This window comes from Hyperolius riggenbachi, chromosome 11 (genome assembly GCF_040937935.1).
Source record: "Hyperolius riggenbachi isolate aHypRig1 chromosome 11, aHypRig1.pri, whole genome shotgun sequence".
NCBI lineage: Eukaryota > Metazoa > Chordata > Amphibia > Anura > Hyperoliidae > Hyperolius > Hyperolius riggenbachi.
The window spans coordinates 216665189-216687129 of NC_090656.1; the positions used below are offsets into that span (position 1 = coordinate 216665189).

The window sequence follows — 21941 nt, forward strand, 5'->3', positions numbered from 1 at the left end:
GATCCCATCCATTGACAGTGATGGGTCAGCTCTGCGCTTGCGGGCAAAATGCAGGCAGCAGTACGCAAGGGCATCATAGCGCATCGTACTGCTGCGCAGTGCTTTTGATGTGAATGGCAGAAGGGCTGTATATGCCTTTCTGCCATTTTTGCGTGTCACCACGTCATATGCGCTTCCAAATGCGCATAGTGAACGAGGCCTAAGGTGAAATGGAGCCCTAAGCATGTATCAACTTTGGGCCCACCCTTAAGGCTAGTTACACACCAGGACATTGCGTTTAAGGGACGTTATAGGGCACACAACGTGCCCCTAACGCAACGCCTGGTGCTCTCTGGTGTGGACGTCGGAGTGAGCCGCGTTGTGCAGCTCACTCTGGCGTCCGTGATGCGTACTCTTGGACGCATGCGGCATCACGTGGTCCCGCCCGGCCAATCGCCGCACAGAGCGGCCGCTCCAGGAAGTAAACACTGCACGTCACTGAGTGCAGTGAATATTAATTAGCCATGTGCCCGGCCGCTCTCCCCTCCTCCCCAACATGACTGAGCATTTGCAAACAGTCTAACGCGGCTTAGCCGCGTAGAACGCACAGCATGCAGCACTTTGCTGCGTTACATGTAACGCAACGTGGGCAGTGTGAACAGCCCACTTGTGTTACATTGCTGTGCGTTGGGGGAGCGTTACAGGCTGCACTAACGTGCGCCTGTAACGTCCCTGTGTGCAAGAAGCCTAAAGCATAAATAAAACAATAAAAGATACTTATCTAAGAAGAGCGAAGTCTCTGTGTCCCATACAGCCTCCCCATTCCTCTCCTTATCCCCTCGTTACCCCACAGGCTCGTCCGTTCAAATCTCCCGCCGTGGGAGGTTTCGGAAGTCTTCAGGAGCCCGAGTGCTCCCGAAGACAGGCAGCTCTGTACTGCACACGCGAGATTGCGCAAGAGAGGTTGCTTGCGCGTGTGCAGTATGGGAGCGGCAGTGCTCCTGAAGACTTTCAAAGCCCACCCCCAGCAGAAGAGGGCAGTGTCTAACCCATGGGTCAGAGACTGCTAACGGGGGAACCCAGCGCAGGAACGATGGGACGAGGAGAGGAATGGGAACACTCTGTAGGACCCAGAGCCTTTCCTCTTCTTAGGAAAATATCTGTTTTTTTATTGGTTTTGGCTTCAGACTCCTATCAAAAAATGCTGAAAAACCTCTTACTGACCATTAGAGAGAGATGTAAGAACACACAGTGCATCATGGTTGTTGCCTTGTGACTTTATGTGCCTGTGATGGCTGATTATCAACAGAGAATGCAGGTTTACTCAATGCATGGAGTCTAAGGGACCACCAAGATCCCCCCTGCAAGCGATGATGGGCTGCTGGCGATTTTCTCTTAACCAACAGCCCATCATCTGCCAGGCAATGTACAGGTCACAGGCCAGGATCAGGCAGGCGATAATATGTAATCAAGGGGTCATAGACCGAGGTCAGGGCTGGAGGTAATGAAAAGGTCATAGGCAGAGGGGTGAAGAACACAGAATAGCAGGCAATTTAGAGGTTTCAGGATGGGATCAGGCAGATGTCGGGGCCAGCAGATAGTGTAGAGATCACATGCCAAGGTCAGGATGGCTGAGAGGAGACAATGTAGAGTTCACCAGCCAAGGTCGGCTGGAAGATAGCAGACAATGTCGAGTTTGCAGGCCAAGGTCAGCTCGAAGATAGCAGACAATGGCCTCAATTCACTAAGCAGTTTAGACTAATCTACAGACGGTTGTTAGTCTACTGATGGTTTGGTCAGTTGCATCAAAGGGGAATTCACTATTATCAAATGTTTTAGACCTGTTTTTAGACCTGGTCTAAACCATATGGTAATTAGGTCGATAAAGCAGGGGAAATGATCAAAAGATGCAATTGACAAATGAGTAGCTATGACTGACATCCTTCTCCTCTGATGAGCTCTCCTCTGGATACAATTAAACTCCTGCATAAATAATTCAAAATGTTCCATCTTCACATCTAAAATACCTCACATAATTACTTTACCTACAGAAATCAGCTGGTCTAATCTGTCAGAAAACGTGGGCGTGGTTACTCCTTCATTGCCTTTGAATTGTGTAATTACTGAATGTTAGACCGGGTCTAAAAACAGGTCTAAAACATTACAACAAACCATCAGTAGACTAAAAACCATCTGTAGTCTATCCTAAACTGATTAGTGAATTGAGGCCAATGTCGAGGTTGCAGGCCAAGGCTGGCTGGTAGATTGACACTATCCAGTAATGGCTGGATAGTGTACTCAATAAACTGCATCACATCTAATATAGGAGACCAGGGATTGAATATTGACTGTTCCTATTCAGTAAAAAGCCAGTAAACTATTCAGTAAGATGTCCTTGGGCAAGACTCCCCTCCCCAACACTGCTACTGCATACGCGCCCCTAGAAGCTTATTAACCTTCCTGGCGGTAAGCCCGAGCTGAGCTTGGGCTATGCCGCCGGAAGGCACCGCTCAGGCCCCGCTGGGCCGATTTGCATAATTTTTTTTTTGCTACACGCAGCTAGCACTTCGCTAGCTGCGTGTTCAATCCAATCGCTGCCGCTACCCGCCGATCCGCTGCGCCCCATCCCCCCCAGACCCTGTGCGCTGTGCCAGGCAGAGCTGTGGGGTGGATCGGAGTCCCCTTTGACATCATGACGTCATCCCGCCCGTCGCCATGGCCCCTCCAGGGCTTTGAACGGGATCTCCTGATCTCCCAGGGCTGGGGGCTATCATGTAGCGAGACCTTGAAAAAAAAACAAAAAAAACACGGCTTTGCTGCCCCCTGGCGGATTTTGATAAACCGCCAGGAGGGTTAATATTGTAAAAATCTCAGCATTTTTTTTTTCAGTTTAATTGGGTCCTTAGGGTTTCAGACACTTGTGATACTAGAATATCAGCAGGATAGCCAGGCAAGTGCCATTGTTTAAAAGGAAATAAATATGGCAGCCTCCATATCACTTTCGCCTCGTTTCACTTTAAGAAGAAGGAATGTCGACCCTTGGGCTAGGATTTGCCATTTATTTTTATATGATATGGAAAGGAGATCCATACAAGGTGAGTAACCCCTGACTAACCCTTTAAACTGATCAAACTGAAGAAGAAACACTTTCAGATGAAAAAGCAGCGAGAAATAGTCTTTTAGTCTATTTTTTCTCTTTTTTTACTGGAGGGGAAATGCGAGTCCGCTATTGATTTATACGCCCTTAATTGTCACCACTTCTCTCCGTATATCATGCAGATGGCTGGCAGTGGAAGTGCAAGGAGGGATCCCCGCAAGGCATTTCTGCTTCTTCCTCGTCTCTCGCGGTCACACTCGCTAAGCTCGCATTTGCAAAGTCAGAAACCGAACAGCATTGCTTCTCTCTCTCCTCCTCCTCTTCGGTCACGCAGAGTTCTTCGCAGAAGCCGTCCTCCGCCGCCCGTGTCCAGCGCGGCCATTTACAGTTTCGGAATGTTCGCCGGAAGAGGGGATTTTAATAAAAAGAACCAAAACGAGAGCGCCGGAAGAATGCACACGTCATGGAAGGAATGACTAAAACGGCGTCTCTCGTCAGTATTCCGCCGGTGTGTGTCGCCGGTTTCGCCGTCTCCGCGTGTCATTAGCGCAGCAGCAATGTTCTCTGTTGTTAATGGGAGAGCTCAGTCGGGAATTCAATCCCTGCGGTGCGTTTAATTGTCCCGCCGCCGTATTTCACCTGAGCGTCCCCAATTTAACCCCTCGCATGCTGAAAAAGCAAGCGCCGTAGCAGCCAAACAGGCCTTATATCACCTCTGCGCTATCCCCTGGAGAGAAAAATACGGCAGATAAACCTGTGTTTTTTATTTTTTCACCTTGATATAAGCATGTTTGAAAACTGAATTTCCTTTTATATTTTCTTTTAGGCTGGCAGTGTAGGCCTTTGCCTTAGGGCTGCCTGTTTGTAGCAAATGGCGCTCAATTATTTTGCCTTCAATCCATCTCAACACACACACACACACACACACACACACACACACACACACACACACACACACACACACACACACACACACACACACACACACACACACACACACACACACACACACACACACACACACACACACACACACACACACACACACACACACACACACACACACACACACACACACACACACACACACACACACACACACACACACACACACACACACACACACTTTCCAGAGTCATACATGCACAGCAATAAACTGCAGCTTGCCTGCACAGCAAAGAAACCAGAGGGCACATAGAGAGGAGGTGGGGCTAGCAGAGAACAGTGCATGTTTAATTAAGCACACACAGACTAACAGCAGGCAAGCTCTGTGCTCCATGAGTCAGGCAGCAGAGCAGAAGGGGAGACTGAAAAAGATCAGCTTAGTGCAGAGCTGATGCTGCCCCCTACAGTCTGCTGCCTTGAATCACATGATTCACCCTGCTTCATGGTAGGGCTGTCCCTGATTGGAGATTTCATATTCCTAGGTGTAATCCCTTTGTAAATAGGATTGTTCCTTTATCCAGAATAAGTTGTTGAAGCATCTACAGTCCACAAAGGGTTACTGCATTTTAGTAAACAAATTTGTATGACGTACACCATCACTGTACACGTCAATTTGAATCTGAATGCCATTAACCTCTTAAGGACCACAGGCTTAACCCCCCACCCCTTAAAGACCAGTCGATTTTCACAAACACCGCACAACTCAGCGTACAATTGATACCCCCGCCCCTTTTCTGCCCACCAACAGAGCTTTCTGTTGGTGGGCTCTAATTGCTGCTGCCCAGTTTGTTTATTTGTAAATATTTATGTGTTTATTTTTTTTTAATATTCTTCCCTATTTATTTTATTATTATTTTTTACCCAATCCTGTTTACCTCCCCTAGCCAGTCTATGACAGCGATGGGCTGTCATAGGCTTCAGCCTATGAGAGCGATCACTCTCCTGCCTCCCACAGGGGACAGCCGTGTCACACGGCTGTCCCCAGTAAAGCGCTGCCTTAGATCGCAGCGCTGTACAGTCTGTACAGTGTGTTCGGAGTCTAGCAGCCGCTGGGAGGCTGATGACGGAGTGGAGGGATGCGTGCGCATCGGCACGCGCAATCCCCTGCAATCTCTGCCCCCAGGACTGCACGCCGATTGGTATTAGGCGGTCCTGGGGCTGCCGCTGCATCCACGCCAATTGGCGTGGACCGGTCGTTAAGGCCTCATTCACAGTGCGACGTTAAAGTTGCACGTTAGAAAATGTTTTCACGTGGACAAACGCACAGCAATACTAAGTCTGTGCGACATTCACAGTGCACACGTTGTGTTTGTGTGTAACGTGTAGCGTTATTAGAAAGTGTTGCATGCTGTGCGTTATACACGTTATTAACTGTGGTGGACTGTTTGCACATGCTCAGTAATGACCTGGATGTCACCTATACTTAGCTATCTATACTAAAGGAACCTATACCTAGCCACCTATACTTAGCTATCTGTATGAGGAGCAACTATACTTGGCTAGATAAACTGGGGGCACCTATACCTAGCTTGCCTGTACTGAAGGCACCTTTACCTAGCTACCTATACCGGGGGGGGGGGGGGGGGGGAACGATACCTGGCTACCACCTATGCCTGGCTAACTACACTGGGGGCACCTATACCTAGCTTACCTATACTGACGGCACCTTTACCTAGCTACCTATACCGGGGGGGGGGGGGGGGGGGGAACGATACCTCTATGCCTGGCTAACTATACTGGGGGCAACTATACCTTCCTACCTATGCCTGGCTACCTATACTGGAGGTTATTATGCCACGGATCACACAATTTTGTACAGGATTCGTGAGATTCAAAAGGTTCGAGATTTTTGATAACCTTTTTAGATTTGGATTAAAAAAATAGTGGATTCGTCCCACCTCTTTTTTTTAACAGATTCTCTTTAAGGCTCCTCTTTAATTGTTTCTCTTTAAGGCTATAATCGTGCTGTATACTTGAATGGCAGTATGCGTACATTAGGGAGTACTTAAACTGTCAATCCATGATATACATCATAGGAAGATTTGAGCTTAAAAATTAGGTATTTTCATTTTTTTAAAAGCACAAAGCTTTCATATGCAATTATGAGTACGCTAAAGAAGTATATACTGTATGCCTCAAACGGCATCTGACTCAGTGGGCCTGATTCACAAAGCGGTGATAACTCAGTTATCACGCCTAACAGACTTTAGGCGTGATAACCTTTGCACCGCTGAGATAGCACCGATTTGTGCTCTTCATCGCGCACAAAGTTTTGCGCGCGCAATCACGCAACTCCGTGCGCAGCTCCCATAGGGTTTGATGGGCTCATCGCGCGCATTGCACTGTGCGTCTCGCAATTGCGCGCACAAAACTTTGCGCTGAAAATTCGCGTGAGTTTCTTCTTATCATGCCTAAACTGAGTTTAGGCGTGATAAAGGGCTTTTCACTGGCGTGCTAACACTTTGCACCACTTTGTGAATCAGGCCCAGTTACTGCCAACCGGGAGTACTTGGTGAACATAAATGGGTACACCCTGTAAAAATGTTGAGAAACACTAAGAAACCACTGCATCTGGATGGATGCCTGGCCTACTGGGTTATAAAGGAACAAATTGTGTGGTTTTCTCCACTGTCCGGAAGTGGTACATTATACTGTTATTTTTGTAGATCTGTGATAATACCAACTTTAGCATATCAAACATGGACTGAATAGCATAACAGTGATATTGCAAGGGCTACTGTTTGTGATAATTAGCAATATTGTACTAGCGGCAATCCCATGCACCCCTTTTTTAGGCGCCTTTTTTTCCATGTATGCTTTTTTTGCCAGTCTGTGTAAACACAGTGGCGTAGCAATAGGGGGTGCAGAGGTTGCGACCGCATCAGAGCCCTTGGGCCAGAGGGGCCCCAAGGGTCCCCAAGGGTCCCTCCCTCAAGCACAATATTGGCTCTCTTTTGGTCCTGTGCTGGTAATAATCACGTCTATATACCGTATATACTGGCGTATAAGACGACTTTTTAACCCTGAAAAATCATCTGAAAAGTCGGGGGTTGTCTTATACGCCGAGTGTCAGAATGTCAGGTCTGGTCAGGGTGCCGTGTGTCAGGCAGAACTGTAATTACCTTATGCTGCAGTCATCCGGTAATAAGAAAGATAGATCGCATTCTCCGTTTAAAAAATAACTTGTTGTAACAGCTTCTTGCGAGCAGCCACTCGCACGGGTAGCAATGCAGCTTCCGGCGTCACCTGACTTGTGACGTGTGTGCTCCACAATACAACCCGGCAATCTCTTCCGGCGTGAGCCTCATCAGTGGAGCGCACACGTCACCAGTCAAGGGACGCAGGAAGCTGAACTGCTACCCGTGCGAGCGGCTGCTCGCAAGAAGCTGTTACAACAAGTTATTTTTTAAACTGAGAACGCGATTTATCTTTCTTATTACCGGAAGACTGCAGCATAAGGTAATTACAGCTCTGCCTGATACCCGGCACCCTGACACTCCTACTATGGGATAGTCTTATATGGCGAGCATACCCCAACCTCTACATTTTAACTGGCAAAGTTCGGGGGTCGTCTTATACGCCCAGTCGCCTTATACGCCAGCATATACGGTATGCTTTAAATAGTAGTAATCATTAACACACTGCTCCCATCCCCTTCTTGCACTGACACTGTAGTTGCCATTGGCAGGTTTTGGTGCGCCTAATCAATTGTTATGTATATAGTGTTTGGCGGGCCCCATGTAAAACTTGCAGTGGGGCCCATAGCTCCTTAGCTACGCCACTGTATATACATATGTATGTTACCTCTGCATTTCCCTTTTTGTGAATGCCCGTCACTGTGTGCCTCTGTTGTGGTTGCATCAGCTGTGACTTCTCATCAGTGACATCCTGGACCCTTACAACAATGGCATTCCCATCTGTGGGACACAGAGGCCACCGAACGGGTCACCCCAGGCTGAGTAAGCCGGGGCATTCCTTGATGTGTACCGCAAAATCTTGTGTGACGGAAATGTCAGACATAACCCTCCTGTGATATAAACATTCATCCGCCTGTGAAGTCTAATCCCGGCGTCACTCTTAAATGTCACCTTCTTGTCTAGGTCACCAGCAGGGCCGGGCCAAGGCATAGGCTGGAGAGGCTCCAGCCTCAGGGCGCAGTGTAGGAGGGGGCGCACAATTCATTCAGCTGTCATTCCTAATTGTGTATGAAGCAGAAAGAAATAAGAAAAGGGGATACATAGCAGTGACTGCAAGCCAGATTACTAGATATTAAGGTGTTGGGGAGGTTGTGGGCCCCGTGGCACCTCTTAGTCTAATAGCAATCAGTGTGTGATGGCTGGGGTGGGAGGGATGGAGGGGCGCACTTTGGTGTCTCCGCCTTGGGTGCTGGAGGACCTTGTCCCGGCTCTGGTCACCAGATCTGAATTATGCAGCTTGCCGGAGATACAGTGTAATTGGGTGCGGGGAGGAATTCAGTTCCCCCTCTACGGTGTAAAGCTGGCTATACTCTGAAAGTGCCCATTAATGGTTCAATTTTTAGTGGAAAAAATAAATATAAGTAATTTAAACAGAATGTGCAGCTGAGGATTGGAGGCCCTGGAATAGCAGCTATAAGGGGTAATTATTGGGCACTGGAGGCTCCAGTTTGTCTATGGTGTACGGTGCTCGGCTACGGTGAATGTGGTACTTACTGTGAGGATAGCCATGGTGGAGTTTGGCCTCCCTACTCCGGGAAGTTGCTGTGACTGTGGCGTTAGCGGCAGTGGAGTTCAGCTATAGTGTAGCCAAAATCTGGTTAACGATGCTGGATAGTGGCGGTGTTAGTGATAAGCGTATGTAAGAGGAGGTTAGTGTTAGGCATACGTAGGGGGAGGTTAATGGTTAGTGTTAGGCATAGGTAGGGAGGGTTAGTGTTATGCCTCACACTAACCACCCCCCTACCTATGCCTAACACTAACCCTCCCTACCTATGCCTAACACTAACCATTAACCTCCCCCTACGTATGCCTAAAAGGTAGGGAGAGTTAATGTTAGGCATAGGTAGGGGGTAGGTTAGTGTTAGGCATGGGTAGGGGAGGGGGGTTAGTGTTAGGTGTAGGTGGGGGGTAGTGTTAGGCATAGGTAGTGGGGGGTTGATGTTAGGCATAGGTAGGGGGAGTTTACTGTCAGGAGCAGGTGTGGGGAGGTTAGTGTTAGGCATAGGTGGGGTAGGATAGTGGTACGAATAGGTAGGAGGAGTAGGAGTGTTAGGCATAGATAGGGAAAGGATACTGTTAGGTGTATGTAGGGGGTATATTGTTATACATAGGTGTGTGTATGGATTGGGGGGGGGGGGGGTTAGTGTTAAGTGTAGATAGAGGGAGGTGAGTGTTAGACATAGATTGGGGGTGGTTAGTGTTAGAAGTAGGTAGGGTAGGTTAGTGTAAGGAGCAGGTGTGGGGAGATTAGAGTTAGGCGTAGGTAGGGCAGGTTAGTGTTAGTCGTAGATAGGAGGAGGTTAGTGTTAGGCATAGGTAGTGGGAGGTTGGTGTTAGGTGTAGGTAGGGGGGAGGTTAGTGATAAGAATAGAAAGAGGGGAGGTTAGAGGTCAGTGTTAGGTTATAAGTAATATGTATTGTATTTCTAAAGCACCAACATATTACACAGTGCTGGACAATAAATAGAGATCCATACAATATAAACAAGGGGTGACAGACAGAGAGCTATAGGGAGGGTCCCTCACTGATAACAAATTACAGCTATATAACATTTTCCTAAGCAGATAACTGGACTTCTGACTGCAAGGGATAGATGAGAATTTCAATAGTTCATGTATTTTCCCGCTGGATGCTTTAGACATTGCAATTGAGCAGACAATAAAACATTACTTTGTAAATGTTTATGCATAAAATAAAACCATGAGATGTTTATAAAAGTCATTTTTAGGAGTAGGAGGACAGATCCAATTGTCATCAGTTTATTTTCTCCTCGGGTTCACTGTAAGTACGGTTTAGCTGCAATGACCATTATTTCACAGCTGTGGTCGGGGTGTGATTTCCCACTGGCTGCTGGGAGTTCGCAGGAATCTGTGAGTCTGACTTTGCTGTAAAGTGGTCTTTGTTCGATGAAACGCTCATTAAAATGAAGCGGTGACATCTGATTGTCTCCCGACTGAAGTGTGTGTTTTTCTCCTATTTCGTTGCAGATGTTGATGAATGCGCTGCCAAAATGCATTACTGTCAAGCCAACACCGCGTGTATCAATTTACCCGGATCTTACCGCTGCGAATGTGTGCCGGGATTCACTCGTGTGGACGACTTCTCCTGCACAGGTAGGCCGAAAAGCACCAGACGAGGCTCTTTTTGCAGCTGATTGGTGTGCTGGGGTTGAGTTAATATCTGGAGAGTTTAAAGTGAGCGTCTTTTATTTTATTTTTTTTAATTGAACACATTGTTGCCTTATTTTTTTTTTTTCTGTCAATAAAGTTCCCGCTATCTTAAAGGACAACTGTAATGAGAGGAACATAGAGGCTGCCATATTTAATTCCTTTTAAGCAATACCAGTTGCCTGGCAGCCCTGCTGGTTTATTTGGTGTGTGATTCAGTAGTGTCTGAATCACACACCTGAAACACGCATGTTGCTAATCTTGTCAGGTCTGACAATAATGTCAGAAACTCCTGATCTGCTGCATGCTTGTTCAGAGTCTGTGACTAAAAGTATTACAGGGAGGACTACTAGGCAACTGGCATTGCTAAAAGAGACACTGAAGCGAAAAAAAATATATGATATAATGAATTGGTTGTGTACTATGAATAATTACTAGAAGATTAGCAGCAAAGAAAATATTTTCATATTTTTATTTTCAGGTATATAGTGTTTTTTCTAACATTGCATCATTCTATAATATGTGCAGATCACACAACACTCAGCATTCAAAATGATTCTTTCAGAGCAGTCTGTGAACTAATGACCTCTCCTCTGGCAGAGAAAAAGTAAATTGTTCACTAACAGTTGAGATAATAAAAGTCAGAAGACAGCCCTCTCCAGGACTTTGAAAGTGGTAGAGCTTAATGGCTTTTTTGCATAGAGATAACAGCTGGAGTTTCTTAACTCTTCCTGTACTGGAAACAATTAGACTGATGTATCTAATCTTAATGTTTTATTTCTTAGCTGTACTACACATACAAATCATAATATCATAATTTTTTTCTCTTCAGTGTCTCTTTAAAAAGAAGTAAATATGGCAGCCTCCATATACCTCTAACTTCAGTTATCCTTTATCTGCTTCAGGACCACCAATAGTTAAAAATACGCTGTTTTTTGGGGCTGCCTAACCCTGATGCAGCGTAGTCTTAATGCCGATGGCTCCCAAGCACTGGACGCAAAAGCTCATCCCGGCCAGCACAGATCTCCACTGTCCAAAGACAGCTGAGCTCTGTACATTGGTCAAGATCCTTTTTATGGTGCCCATACATGGTACAATTTTTTTATTAAATAATTTTGTTCAATTATTCTGTTAGATCGAATTTAAAGATTTTTCCAACGTGTCCAATAATCGTTCGTTTTTCTTGATCTAAAAAAAAAGATTATTTTCAACTTGATCATTTTGGTCGAATAAACAGGAAAATCGAATGTTTTTATTTTACCGTGTATGGGTGCCATCAATTGGCTTGTGACTACCTGATCATTGTGAGCCAATCACATTGATCAGGAGGTGGAAAAAAAAAGGCTCTGGTCCCTAAAGTGTCCCTAAGGTGGACTAATGAAAAGATTTGATACTTACCCACCCAGGGATTCCTCCAGCCCCATGAGCAGCGATGCATCATCCCAAGCGCCTCTGTTCTCCTGCTATCGGTCCCAGTTGTTAGAATTTAAGTATTATATGATTGAATTTGTAGGCATCAGTTACTTTAACTGAGGTTAGTTAAAAGACTTGATTTGCAGAGTAAACCTTTAAAGAGGATTTCTAGAAGCACTGAAGAACAGTGTGATACGGGAACTCCCAAGACTGTATCAGAGATATCCAGTGCAGAGGCCAGACAAGCTGGCGACGAACAACATAAATATGAGCCATTGTTATGAAAATATTCTCACAAGAACATTAAACACTGGCTTCTTCAGAACACGATGACTGGTGTCTGGAACATGGAGGTTTCCAAGGCATGTGCAGTAAAGACTGTGCTTGTCATGGTATCACAAGGTTTTATCAGCCAATAGCAGGCGATGAGTTAGTGATACGTCTCTGCTCAGATGATGTCACATTTAACTCTTTAGTGGTGGGTATTAAAGCAGCCGACGTGCTCCAGAGAGCAACTTCTGACTACTGCTGCTTCTTCTGATGTCTGGCTGATGACTTCCACCCTTTACTTTTATTTGTAATGTATTGTCATATTATCTAACTGTATGCTGTATATAGGCCTACGGGTTACATAGTATAGATGGAACCTAAGAGGAGACCTGGTTGCCATGCAATGGAACCAAGAGCTGCAACGCAAAGAGGACTTACTACCGAACAATTGCTTCACTGTGTAGGGATAAGCATCTCTATATCTGTTTACTAAATGAACTCCTTGAAACTGTAATGACGCCGAAGAAGTTCTATCTCCTATGCTGTTGCTGTGATGAGAGTTATCACCCTTCCTGTGATATGGTGCTAAACGAAGGTGTAGTGTTGTTGCCCATAGAAACCAACGTAGAGAAGACGCGGAGTGGCTTATCAAGTAAGATAAGTGTGTGCAAGGCAGCAAAGAAGCTGCTCAGTCACGCCAGTCGGCCAGTTCTAAATTCAGGTCCGCTTTAAGGAATTGAGAGGAAGAGGGATATATTTTAGACCTGAGACAAGCATGTGGATACTGGCTTATCCAGTCAGAAACATCGGATCTGCATGCTTGTTCAGGGTCTATGGCTAAACATATTAAGAGGCAGAAAATCAGCAGGATTGCCAGGTAATTTGCATTCAGGGGCGTAACTAAAACCCAACAGACGAGTGTGCTCCCAGCCTCAGCTTATTACACTCACTCTGTCCATCTCTGATGGAGCAGAACTGGCTTTGCAGACTTCTCCAGCATCATTGCAGTACAGAGCACTTGGGGAGGGTTAGTTAGGTTTGGGGCAGGGCGTTGTACGCAAGACCCTGCTGCACAATGAAAAGGGACTGTCTACAAATCTTTGTCTGCAAAACTTTGTATCAGTGGCTGAGCAGATGCAGTCATTAGAACAATTGTGCAGAGAGCAGAAAGTGTTTTCTCTCTGTACCCTTAGTTGTCAGTCTCTCAGGACAGGGAAAATAAACTTCTCCCCCATGAGGCCCCCTGCTGCTTCTGGGACCCGCCTGTGACTGCATCCCTTGCAGGGTCTATTGTTACGTCCCTGTGTGCATTTTTAACCTTCCTGGCGGTAAGCCCGAGCTGAGCTCGGGCTATGCCGCCGGAAGGCACCGCTCAGGCCCCGCTGGGCCGATTTGCATAATTTTTTTTTCCTGCACGCAGCTAGCACTTTGCTAGCTGCGTGCAGTGCCCGATCGCCGCCGCTACCCGCCGATCCGCCGCTATCCGTCGCGCTGCAGCCGCCCCCCCCCCCCCCAGACCCCGTGCGCTGCCTGGCCAATCAGTGCCAGGCAGCTCTATGGGGTGGATCGGAATCCCCTATGACGTCACGACGTCGTTGACGTCGGTGACGTCATCCCGCCCCGTCGCCATGGCGACGGGGGAAGCCCTCCAGGAGATCCCGTTCTTTGAACGGGATCTCCTGATCGCCGATCGCCGGCGGCTATCATGTAGCGAGACTTTGTCTCGCTACATGAAAAAAAAAAAATTTAAAAAAAGATTTGCTGCCCCCTGGCGATTTTTTAGCAAACCGCCAGGAGGGTTAAAAGGAAATTAAATGAATATGGCAGCCTCCATATCCCTCTCATTTCAGGTGTCCTTTGACTACATTTGCTAAGAATTGCAAACTGAAACTGATTGTAGTTTCAGGCCAAGCAGTCAGTCACTGGATTAGTGCAGGTGGGGTCCTACTCTGTGCAGCTATGAACCCTTTTCAATCACTGTCAGACTTGATTGGATAACAGATATCCCCCCCACCTCCTGATGTAGCACATAGTCCGGCAAGGAGCATAATGGCTGCCGCTAGGGGTACTGTTGCCAGATATAATCTGACATGGCGTGAGCCCTTTCAGATCAGAGTGTCTTACTAAGTCACAAATCATGTATTACACCAGCATGCATCACAAATGGATTGAAAGGGGTTAAGTCTCACAAGAAGGTGAATTTATCATCTGTGCACCAAAGATGGACCTGTTGCCGTGGTTGCAAAGAAGTGTAATCCTGTTGGTTTTTAAAGCCTTTATCTGGCTGCAGATTGAATTATAAAGGTGTGGTTTTTACATGCTTGGTCAGTTTCATGGTGTGGTTGCATTTGCATTTTTCTGACGGTTTGTAGAAAGAAACCCCAAACATTGTACAAATGCAGCACGTTTGCTTTTTGGGTAACATCAAATCGCATTAGTGGAAAAAGGTCACCACAATAGCGATCAAAGAATTTGCCGCTGGACAGACGTGTTCCAAAAAACAAAATGCCTGCAGTTGAAGATGGCCCTTATTCACATTAAAGCAGCAGGGACAGCCATACTATCCCAGGACAAAACAAAAACATTTATCAGTAGATAAATACTTGTTCTACTTACATAACATATGTATTTTGTACTGGCAATGTTTTGTGTTTTAAGTGAATTTTATATAGTTAATAAAGAGAAAACTGTTCCAGGGATTTTTCATCTGTACTGCCTCTGACTGAAGCCAATCCTGATGTCATTTCCTCCTTTACTTTTTTTCTTGAAATGGTGTATGCATTGCCAGCCCTTCTCCCCACTGAGCTCTGTAATAAAATTGCACTGTCCTATCTAGCTTGCTTTGTAAACACATGTGAGCACAGCATAGATCCTATTTCAGCAGCTTCTGCAGAGGGGTGAGGTGTATTTCCCTTCTCAGCCTCGTGTCACACTGAACTGCCCTAAGACAATCAGTGAGGAGCAGGAATGTGGGAGGTGAGATATCAAGCTTCCCTCTCCCTGTCAATGTACCAGAATACAGCCAGGCTGACTGAGATAAGATTCATTACAGCAGACACATTTCTGATTATATTTGAATGCTTGCAATGCAGGGACAGGATGTAGACTGCATAATAAACACAGAGCAGTGAGTAAATGGAATTATGGCTGACATTCCTGCTTTAAACCTCAAAATGACCTCTGCAGCGCGATGTATGCTTATGACAATTTTACAATGAAAGTGGAGTCCTACTTTAAGAACATTGAACGGCCCCCACAGAACCAGCAGTGAAAATAACAGCCTGATTGCCCCCCCTCCCCTTGTCTCATGCCCCCCCCCCCAGACATGGTGCCATGTTCAGCGGCTGCCGGCCCTTCTGTTTTCCTACAGTGTGTTGTGCAGGGATGCCAAGTGCCTAAAGGGATTCTGCGATTAGCTACGCAGCTCCTAAACTATGTTTTCTTCTTCTTTTTAATTGTGTGAACTCAGTTTAATGCTTTCTGGAGGGAATGCTGTTTATTTAGATCCATTACGTTTCTCAGATCCAGCGGTGTAAGTGAATGTTTTTCTTTTCTCGATCACACATCGGTTTGCAGGTCAAGCGCACACAGACCTTTGTGTTTTGATTCATTTTAATTTATCATGTCTCGACTCAATTAGGGAATGGGGAACTGGCTTTGCATTTAAGCCAACCTGCAATCAAGTTGAAGGCAAAATTCTGGGTTCACTAGCCCAAACTGATGAACTGACATCTAAAGGACTCAATGCCCAGGGTGGTCTATCTGTTCAATTTACATCCAAAGGTTTAAGTGTTCAAAGTCAAACTGATCACCTGATATTCAAAAGTCTCTGTGCACAAGGCCAAACTGATCAACTGTCAGGCAAAGGTCTCAGTGTACATAGCCGAACCAACTAACTGATATCCAGAAGTCTCTATGCACAAGGTCAAACTGATCAACTGACATGCAAAGGTCTTAAAGTGTGCAAGGCAAAATGATTAACTGATATCCAAGGGTCACCATGCACAATGCATAACTGATCAACTGACATCCAAAGGTCTCTGTGCACAAAGCAAACATGATCAACTGACATCCAAATGTCTATGTGCTGAAAGCCAAACTGATAAACTGACATCCAAAGGTCTCTATGCTTAAAGAAAACCTGAACTGAACATTAAATGTCAAAATAAACATACACAAGTCATACTTGCCTCCTGTGTAGTCTACTCCTCAATCTATTTTTCCTCTCCTGCGTCCTGTTTGTTCACTGTGATCAATGGAATTCTCCGTCCTCCATTTTGAAAATGGCTATTACCCTATAACAGCTTCCTGGTCAGCACACTGTTAAACTGTAACATCGCCCACTTGAGCCATAGGGAAACATGGACACATCAGTTCTCCTCTCAGCTGCAACTGACAGCAACTGATATATAACTGACAGCAACTGATATATTTCAACTCTGACAACATGTTGTCAGAATTGGAAGGGATCATTGTCAGAAGAAAATGGTGAGCTTCTGAGAGGAACTGATGGCAATGTAACTATGTAATGTTCATTTGAAGTTACCTCATGTGTTTATTTTAAATAATTTTACTCAGTACAGGTTCTCTTTAAGGCCTAACTGATGAACAGCCAAATGTCTATGTGCACAAGGCCAATCCGATCAACTGACATCTAAATGTCTGTGTGCACAAGGCCTAAATGTTGAACTAATGCATTCAAAGATTTACTCATCCAGGCACCACTGTTATCCTTACAGCTGAGTTAAAAGCCGGGGTCTTAGTTCACAGAAGAATGCATTCTTTTGCTTAGTCACCTACACTGCGCAGAAGTACTAAGGTAAATGTAGGTGTCCAAACTTTACCTGGGTACTTCTGCGCAGTGTAGGCGACGAAGCAAAAGAATGCATTCTTCTGTGAACTAAGACCTCGGCTTTTAACTTAGCTGTAGGTATAACAGTGGTGCCTGGATGAGTGAATCTGTGAATGCATTTGTTTGAACATTTGCATGCGAGTGTGCGAAGGGTTAATTGTTTTCTGCTATTCATCTTGCCACACCCCCTTCAGCACCTCCCTTTACTTAATAACTTGTTTAATGTCCTAATTAGAGGCAATGTGCCTGGATATATGTGTTTTTTTTTTCTCTTCTAACTGTTGAACTGACATCCAAAGGTCCCTGTGCACAAGGCCTAACTGTTGAACTGACATCCGAAGGTCCCTGTGCACAAGGCCAAACATGGGGTTTAGTACCTTTGTGTTGGGACAGCAGGGATGCAAAGATGCTAAAAATGGTAAAAGCCTAGATGGCGTTTGAGACTTCCACAGGTAATTGGGGGGAAATGACTTCTGATGATAAGTTGTACTTCTCCGAGCCCAGCCGTACTTACCCGATCCATCAAGTGGTTGAAACCGCAAATCACTCCATCAGCTCGGCGCCGTAATCTCTCTGTTTTTATCTATAGTCCATTCCCTAACAAAATGTCACTCAGCCTATTCATAAATCCACCTCTAATAATGTTAGGATTATGTACCCCCAGCCTGCCATAATGGAGCTATAATAATGTTGAGATTTGATGTGACATATACATTTTAAAATCGCAGTGCTGAGTGCTTCCTTTCCCCGCTGTTATTTAAGGGGCCCTCCGCAGAAAATCCAAAATCCACTACGTTTTTATGACTCCTTATCCACCATCTGCTTCCTTCCTAAGATCCAGTCCTCACTGTCTCCCCCCCCCCCCCCCTTTATTTTTTGCTTTATTTTCTGCCACTGGGTCGCATTTGCAGTCAGTTGAAACCATATAAGAGAAAAGATAATGATCGCAACATCGTTTTTCTTTTTTTGCGGAGAACTTTACTTAAAATGAAAGGAAAAAAAGAACGCTGGCAGTAATGTAAATGTAACATCGTAATCTAATGCGCTGGCATAATGGCAGGTGGCTGCCGAGAAAGCTCTGCGTGATTTAAAGCCGTATTCCGGTTAACCCTTCAGCGTTATATGAGCAGGCAATGTGTATAGCGGTGACAGTGACGTCACTCTAGATTATCAGCTGTTTGCATAGTATAGTCGCTTGTACAGATGCAGATTTATTATTGTATTGTAACAGGAGCAGGAGCAGCAGGAGCAATAGCAACATTAGAAGGAGCAGCAGCAGGAGCATTGGCAGGAGCTCACCCATAAACGTGCAAAAAACATAAAAGTAGATGTCGTCTACTTATATGCTTTTTTGCACGTTTATCAGTGTTTATGTCATTCTTCTCCTTGCCTTGACAAAGGGGACCCCTAGTGGCCCCGAAACGATCGTCAGCCTTGCAGGTCTGACATCTAGTTGCACATGTATGTGATGGGACAATAAATTGTGTACCTATTGTTCCTCAAGCCTGTGTGCGGACTCTTCTTCATAACCTTGTTTTAAAAAAAGGAAACGCAAAATGCTCTCCAGTGTGCCAGCCTGGGCCCTAAATAGTGGATCCATCTAAAAATGGCGCCTGCGAATAATGGCGCACAGTGTTGCCGCTAATCCGTTTGCCGCTTATCGCTATTTAACGTTAAAGCCTTATTGTTATTTAACGTTAAAGCCTTATTGTTATTTAACGTTAAAGCCTTATTGTTATTTAGCGTTAACACACAGAACCCTTTCTGCACCTATCCCTAAACCCCCCTGGTGGTGCCTAACCCTAGCCACCCCCCTAGTGGTGCCTAACCCTAACCACCCCCCTAGTGGTGCCAAACCCTAACTACCCCCCTGGTGGTGCCTAACCCTAACTACCCCCCTGGTGGTGCCTAACCCTAGCCACCCCCCTGGTGGTGCCTAACCCTAAGACCCCCCTGGTGGTGCCTAACCCTAAGACCCCCCTGGTGGTGCCTAACCCTAAGACCCCCCCCTGGTGGTGCCTAACCCTAAGACCCCCCTGGTGGTGCCTAACCCTAACCTTGACAGTGTTACATTAAATCCATGCACCGTTTTGCAGTTGAATAACGTCTGCAGTTTGGCTTATGTAGGGCGCTATTGATAAATAACGTAACTGTGGGCAATAACGTCTACTGTTTCGCAAATGAATGGCACTATTGATAAATAACGTTAGTGTGTGTCACTATTGATAAATAACGTTAGTGTGTGCCATTTTTTTTCTTTTTTCCCTGTGCGCCATTATTATGCAGTACTAACGATAAATAGCGATAAGCGTATCTTTTTAATGCGGCGCCATTTTTATGCATAGGCGCTGTGCGCCATTATTCACTGATCCCCTAAATAGTAGTATCAGCCCTTCTAGTGAACACTATACTCTGGCCTTATTTCTTTAAGGGCTCTTTTCCATGAGCAGTTGAACTGTGTGCTAAGCAAGCAGTTACCAGGCAGCAGTGAGCAGTTACCAGGCAACAGTGAGCAGTTGCCAGGCAGCAGCAAGCAGTTGTGAGAGTTTGAGAGGCTTTTCACTACCTATCAACTGGTCATGGAAAAGAGGCCTAAGTATTGACTGGTTAGATCTTCTGGCAGTCCAGGGAACTCTCAGTAGCTTTCTCCACACCCACAATTCAAAAGCATTAATTTTCTACACATGGCCTTATTAAGACCTCGTTCACATTGCGTTTGGCTCGCGTGTCCGTCCGTGGTGGGCTTTTTTTTGCATTTTTTAAAGCATTTCCGGTGATTTTCTGCATGTTCGCTTGTTTTTGTCTGCGCTTTTGTAAGTGCTTTTGCAGAGCGCTTCCGTCTTTTGATCCGGAAAAAAAATCCAAAAACAATAAATACAATGTATTTTTTTTAAAACAACGCTCACACAATCGCTTGCCAAAGTGATTTTGTGAGCGTTTTGCATTTTTCCTATACCTTCCATTGAGGCAAATCTCCTCAAAAATGGCCCAAGCACCGCAAACGATCGCAAACGAACCGCTCAGATATGAACTCTCTCATAGAGAATCATTGCACAAGCGTTTTTAGGGCGATTTTAAAAATCGCCTGCGCTTAAATTTTTACAAAAATGCCTATAATGTGAACAAGGCCTAAGGGTCCATTTCCACAGACAGTTGAACTCGGTGCTCCGCAGGCAGTTGCCAGGCAGCAGTGAGCAGTTGCCAGACAGCAGTGAGCAGTTAGCAGGCAGCAAGCAGTTGTGAGCGTTTGCGAGGCATTTCACTGCCTATCAACTGCTGTGGAAAAGAGGCCTTATAGTCTAACTTTCACAGCCATGTGTTACTACGGGGATAGCCATAGCATTAACTATCCCGATCTTTCTTGGTAAAGGGACAACTCTATCCTGTAATATTTTGTCCAAACTTGCCATGAATTTCCCCCCAAATAACTAGTGTCTCTTAATTTCACAGCTGCAGTCATCATCTGCAGAATTTTGAGCTTCATGGCAAAGGGTGGGAATACTTACCATATATCCTCGAATAGACCATAAGTTGACCTTGTATATTAAGTCGACTCTAATCTTTGAGCCTCTTAACCTCCCTGGCGGTATGATTATTTCCAGATTTTGTTTTCCAAAAGTGGTGCCCTTTTTTCACATCCTTTCAGACCATAAAAACCATACCACTAGATAGATCTGCGCCCGCAGCCCTGCACATTTCACACCTCAGATGGTTCAAACTGTGGGTTACCGCTTTGAGCTGCGGATTTCCATCCTGAGCCTGACTCGGGGGTTACCACTAAGGAGATTAAGCTTGAATTTTTTTATTGACTCAAGTATAAGTCTACCCAGTAAGTTAATGGCTGCACTTGGGAACCAGAAGGGAGTTAATGACTACACTGCATACAGTATTGCATCTGTGGTCCCCTCCTGTACCTTAAGTGCAGCCAATACCTCCTCCAGGCCTCCAAGTGCAGCAATTATTCACTCCCTTTTCCTGCAGCCCAGTATTTCCCCTGCCCCTTTCCTTGTTAATTGTTGTGGCCAGGACTTTCACACCTGTGTTTTCTTGGCATTTCCTTTATCAAGAAAGTATCACTTACCACTGTGTAAATTGCTGCAAATAGGAATGTCACTATTAGTACACACATCACTCGGTGTGCTCAGTGTTGCCCGTGACTCGTGTATAAGTCGACCCCTATACTTTTATTTAGCGAGTCTGACCTACATTTCTAGACCTATAGTCGAGTATATACATGTACATTTTGCTCTCTCGTTTTTTTTTATTGTTTTTTTTTTATTATTCTTAATAAATTTGCCAAAACCTCAAGTTAACTTTTTTCACGTTGTCATTATGGGCTGTTGAGTATCGAATTCTGAGGGGGGAAATATGAATGTAATACAATGTGGAATAAGGCTGTAACATAAAATGTGGAAAAAGCTATGTTCTGTGAATACTTTTTCACATATATATATATATATATAAAAAATAATAATAATAGACCTACATAGCTATATAGTCCCTTTAAAGGTTGGGGATATTGTCAGTTTTGATTGGCTGACACTGGATCCCTCTTTACCCTTGACCTACATTCATTTGTAGTATTATGCTAATATCCCCCTCAGTTCATGCTGCTCTTATGAGTTTGGCATGATAATTCTGCCATGTAAAGGAAGCCAGAATGTTAATGTTATATTCGTAGAGGGACTCTGAGCATTCCTCTCTTAATAACTCACCAATGTTTTCCTTTGGTAATAAACATGGCGCTGCATTGTGCGGATGTAACCGAGCAAAGAGTGGGGAATTGAAGGGGAATTCTGGGGTATCTACAGATTTGGAGGATCCAATTATTTATGATACTCATGTACTTATTTTTAAATTAAAACTCCATGTTCATGTAAAAATGTATCAAAAATATTTCCATTTTAGTTTGAAGCCAGCAATTAAATTCCAAAAATTAAGTAAGTTACTGAATATTTATATTATATTTTTAAGAGGCCCTTTTTAGGCTGGTTTCACACTGCTAACCAGCGTTTTAGTGT

General features: G+C 45.1%; 1 protein-coding gene across 5 annotated transcripts in view; it reads left to right on the plus strand.

Annotated features, from left to right (window-relative positions):
- The window catches only part of NELL1 (neural EGFL like 1), a 1178134-nt gene that overhangs the window by 670379 nt on the left and 485814 nt on the right, over positions 1-21941 (plus strand). For all 5 annotated transcript variants that reach the window (XM_068260436.1, XM_068260433.1, XM_068260432.1 and 2 more), the window contains one exon: positions 10206-10331. In XM_068260436.1, the coding sequence (XP_068116537.1) occupies positions 10206-10331 (126 nt within the window). The remainder of the gene's footprint in view (positions 1-10205; positions 10332-21941) is intronic.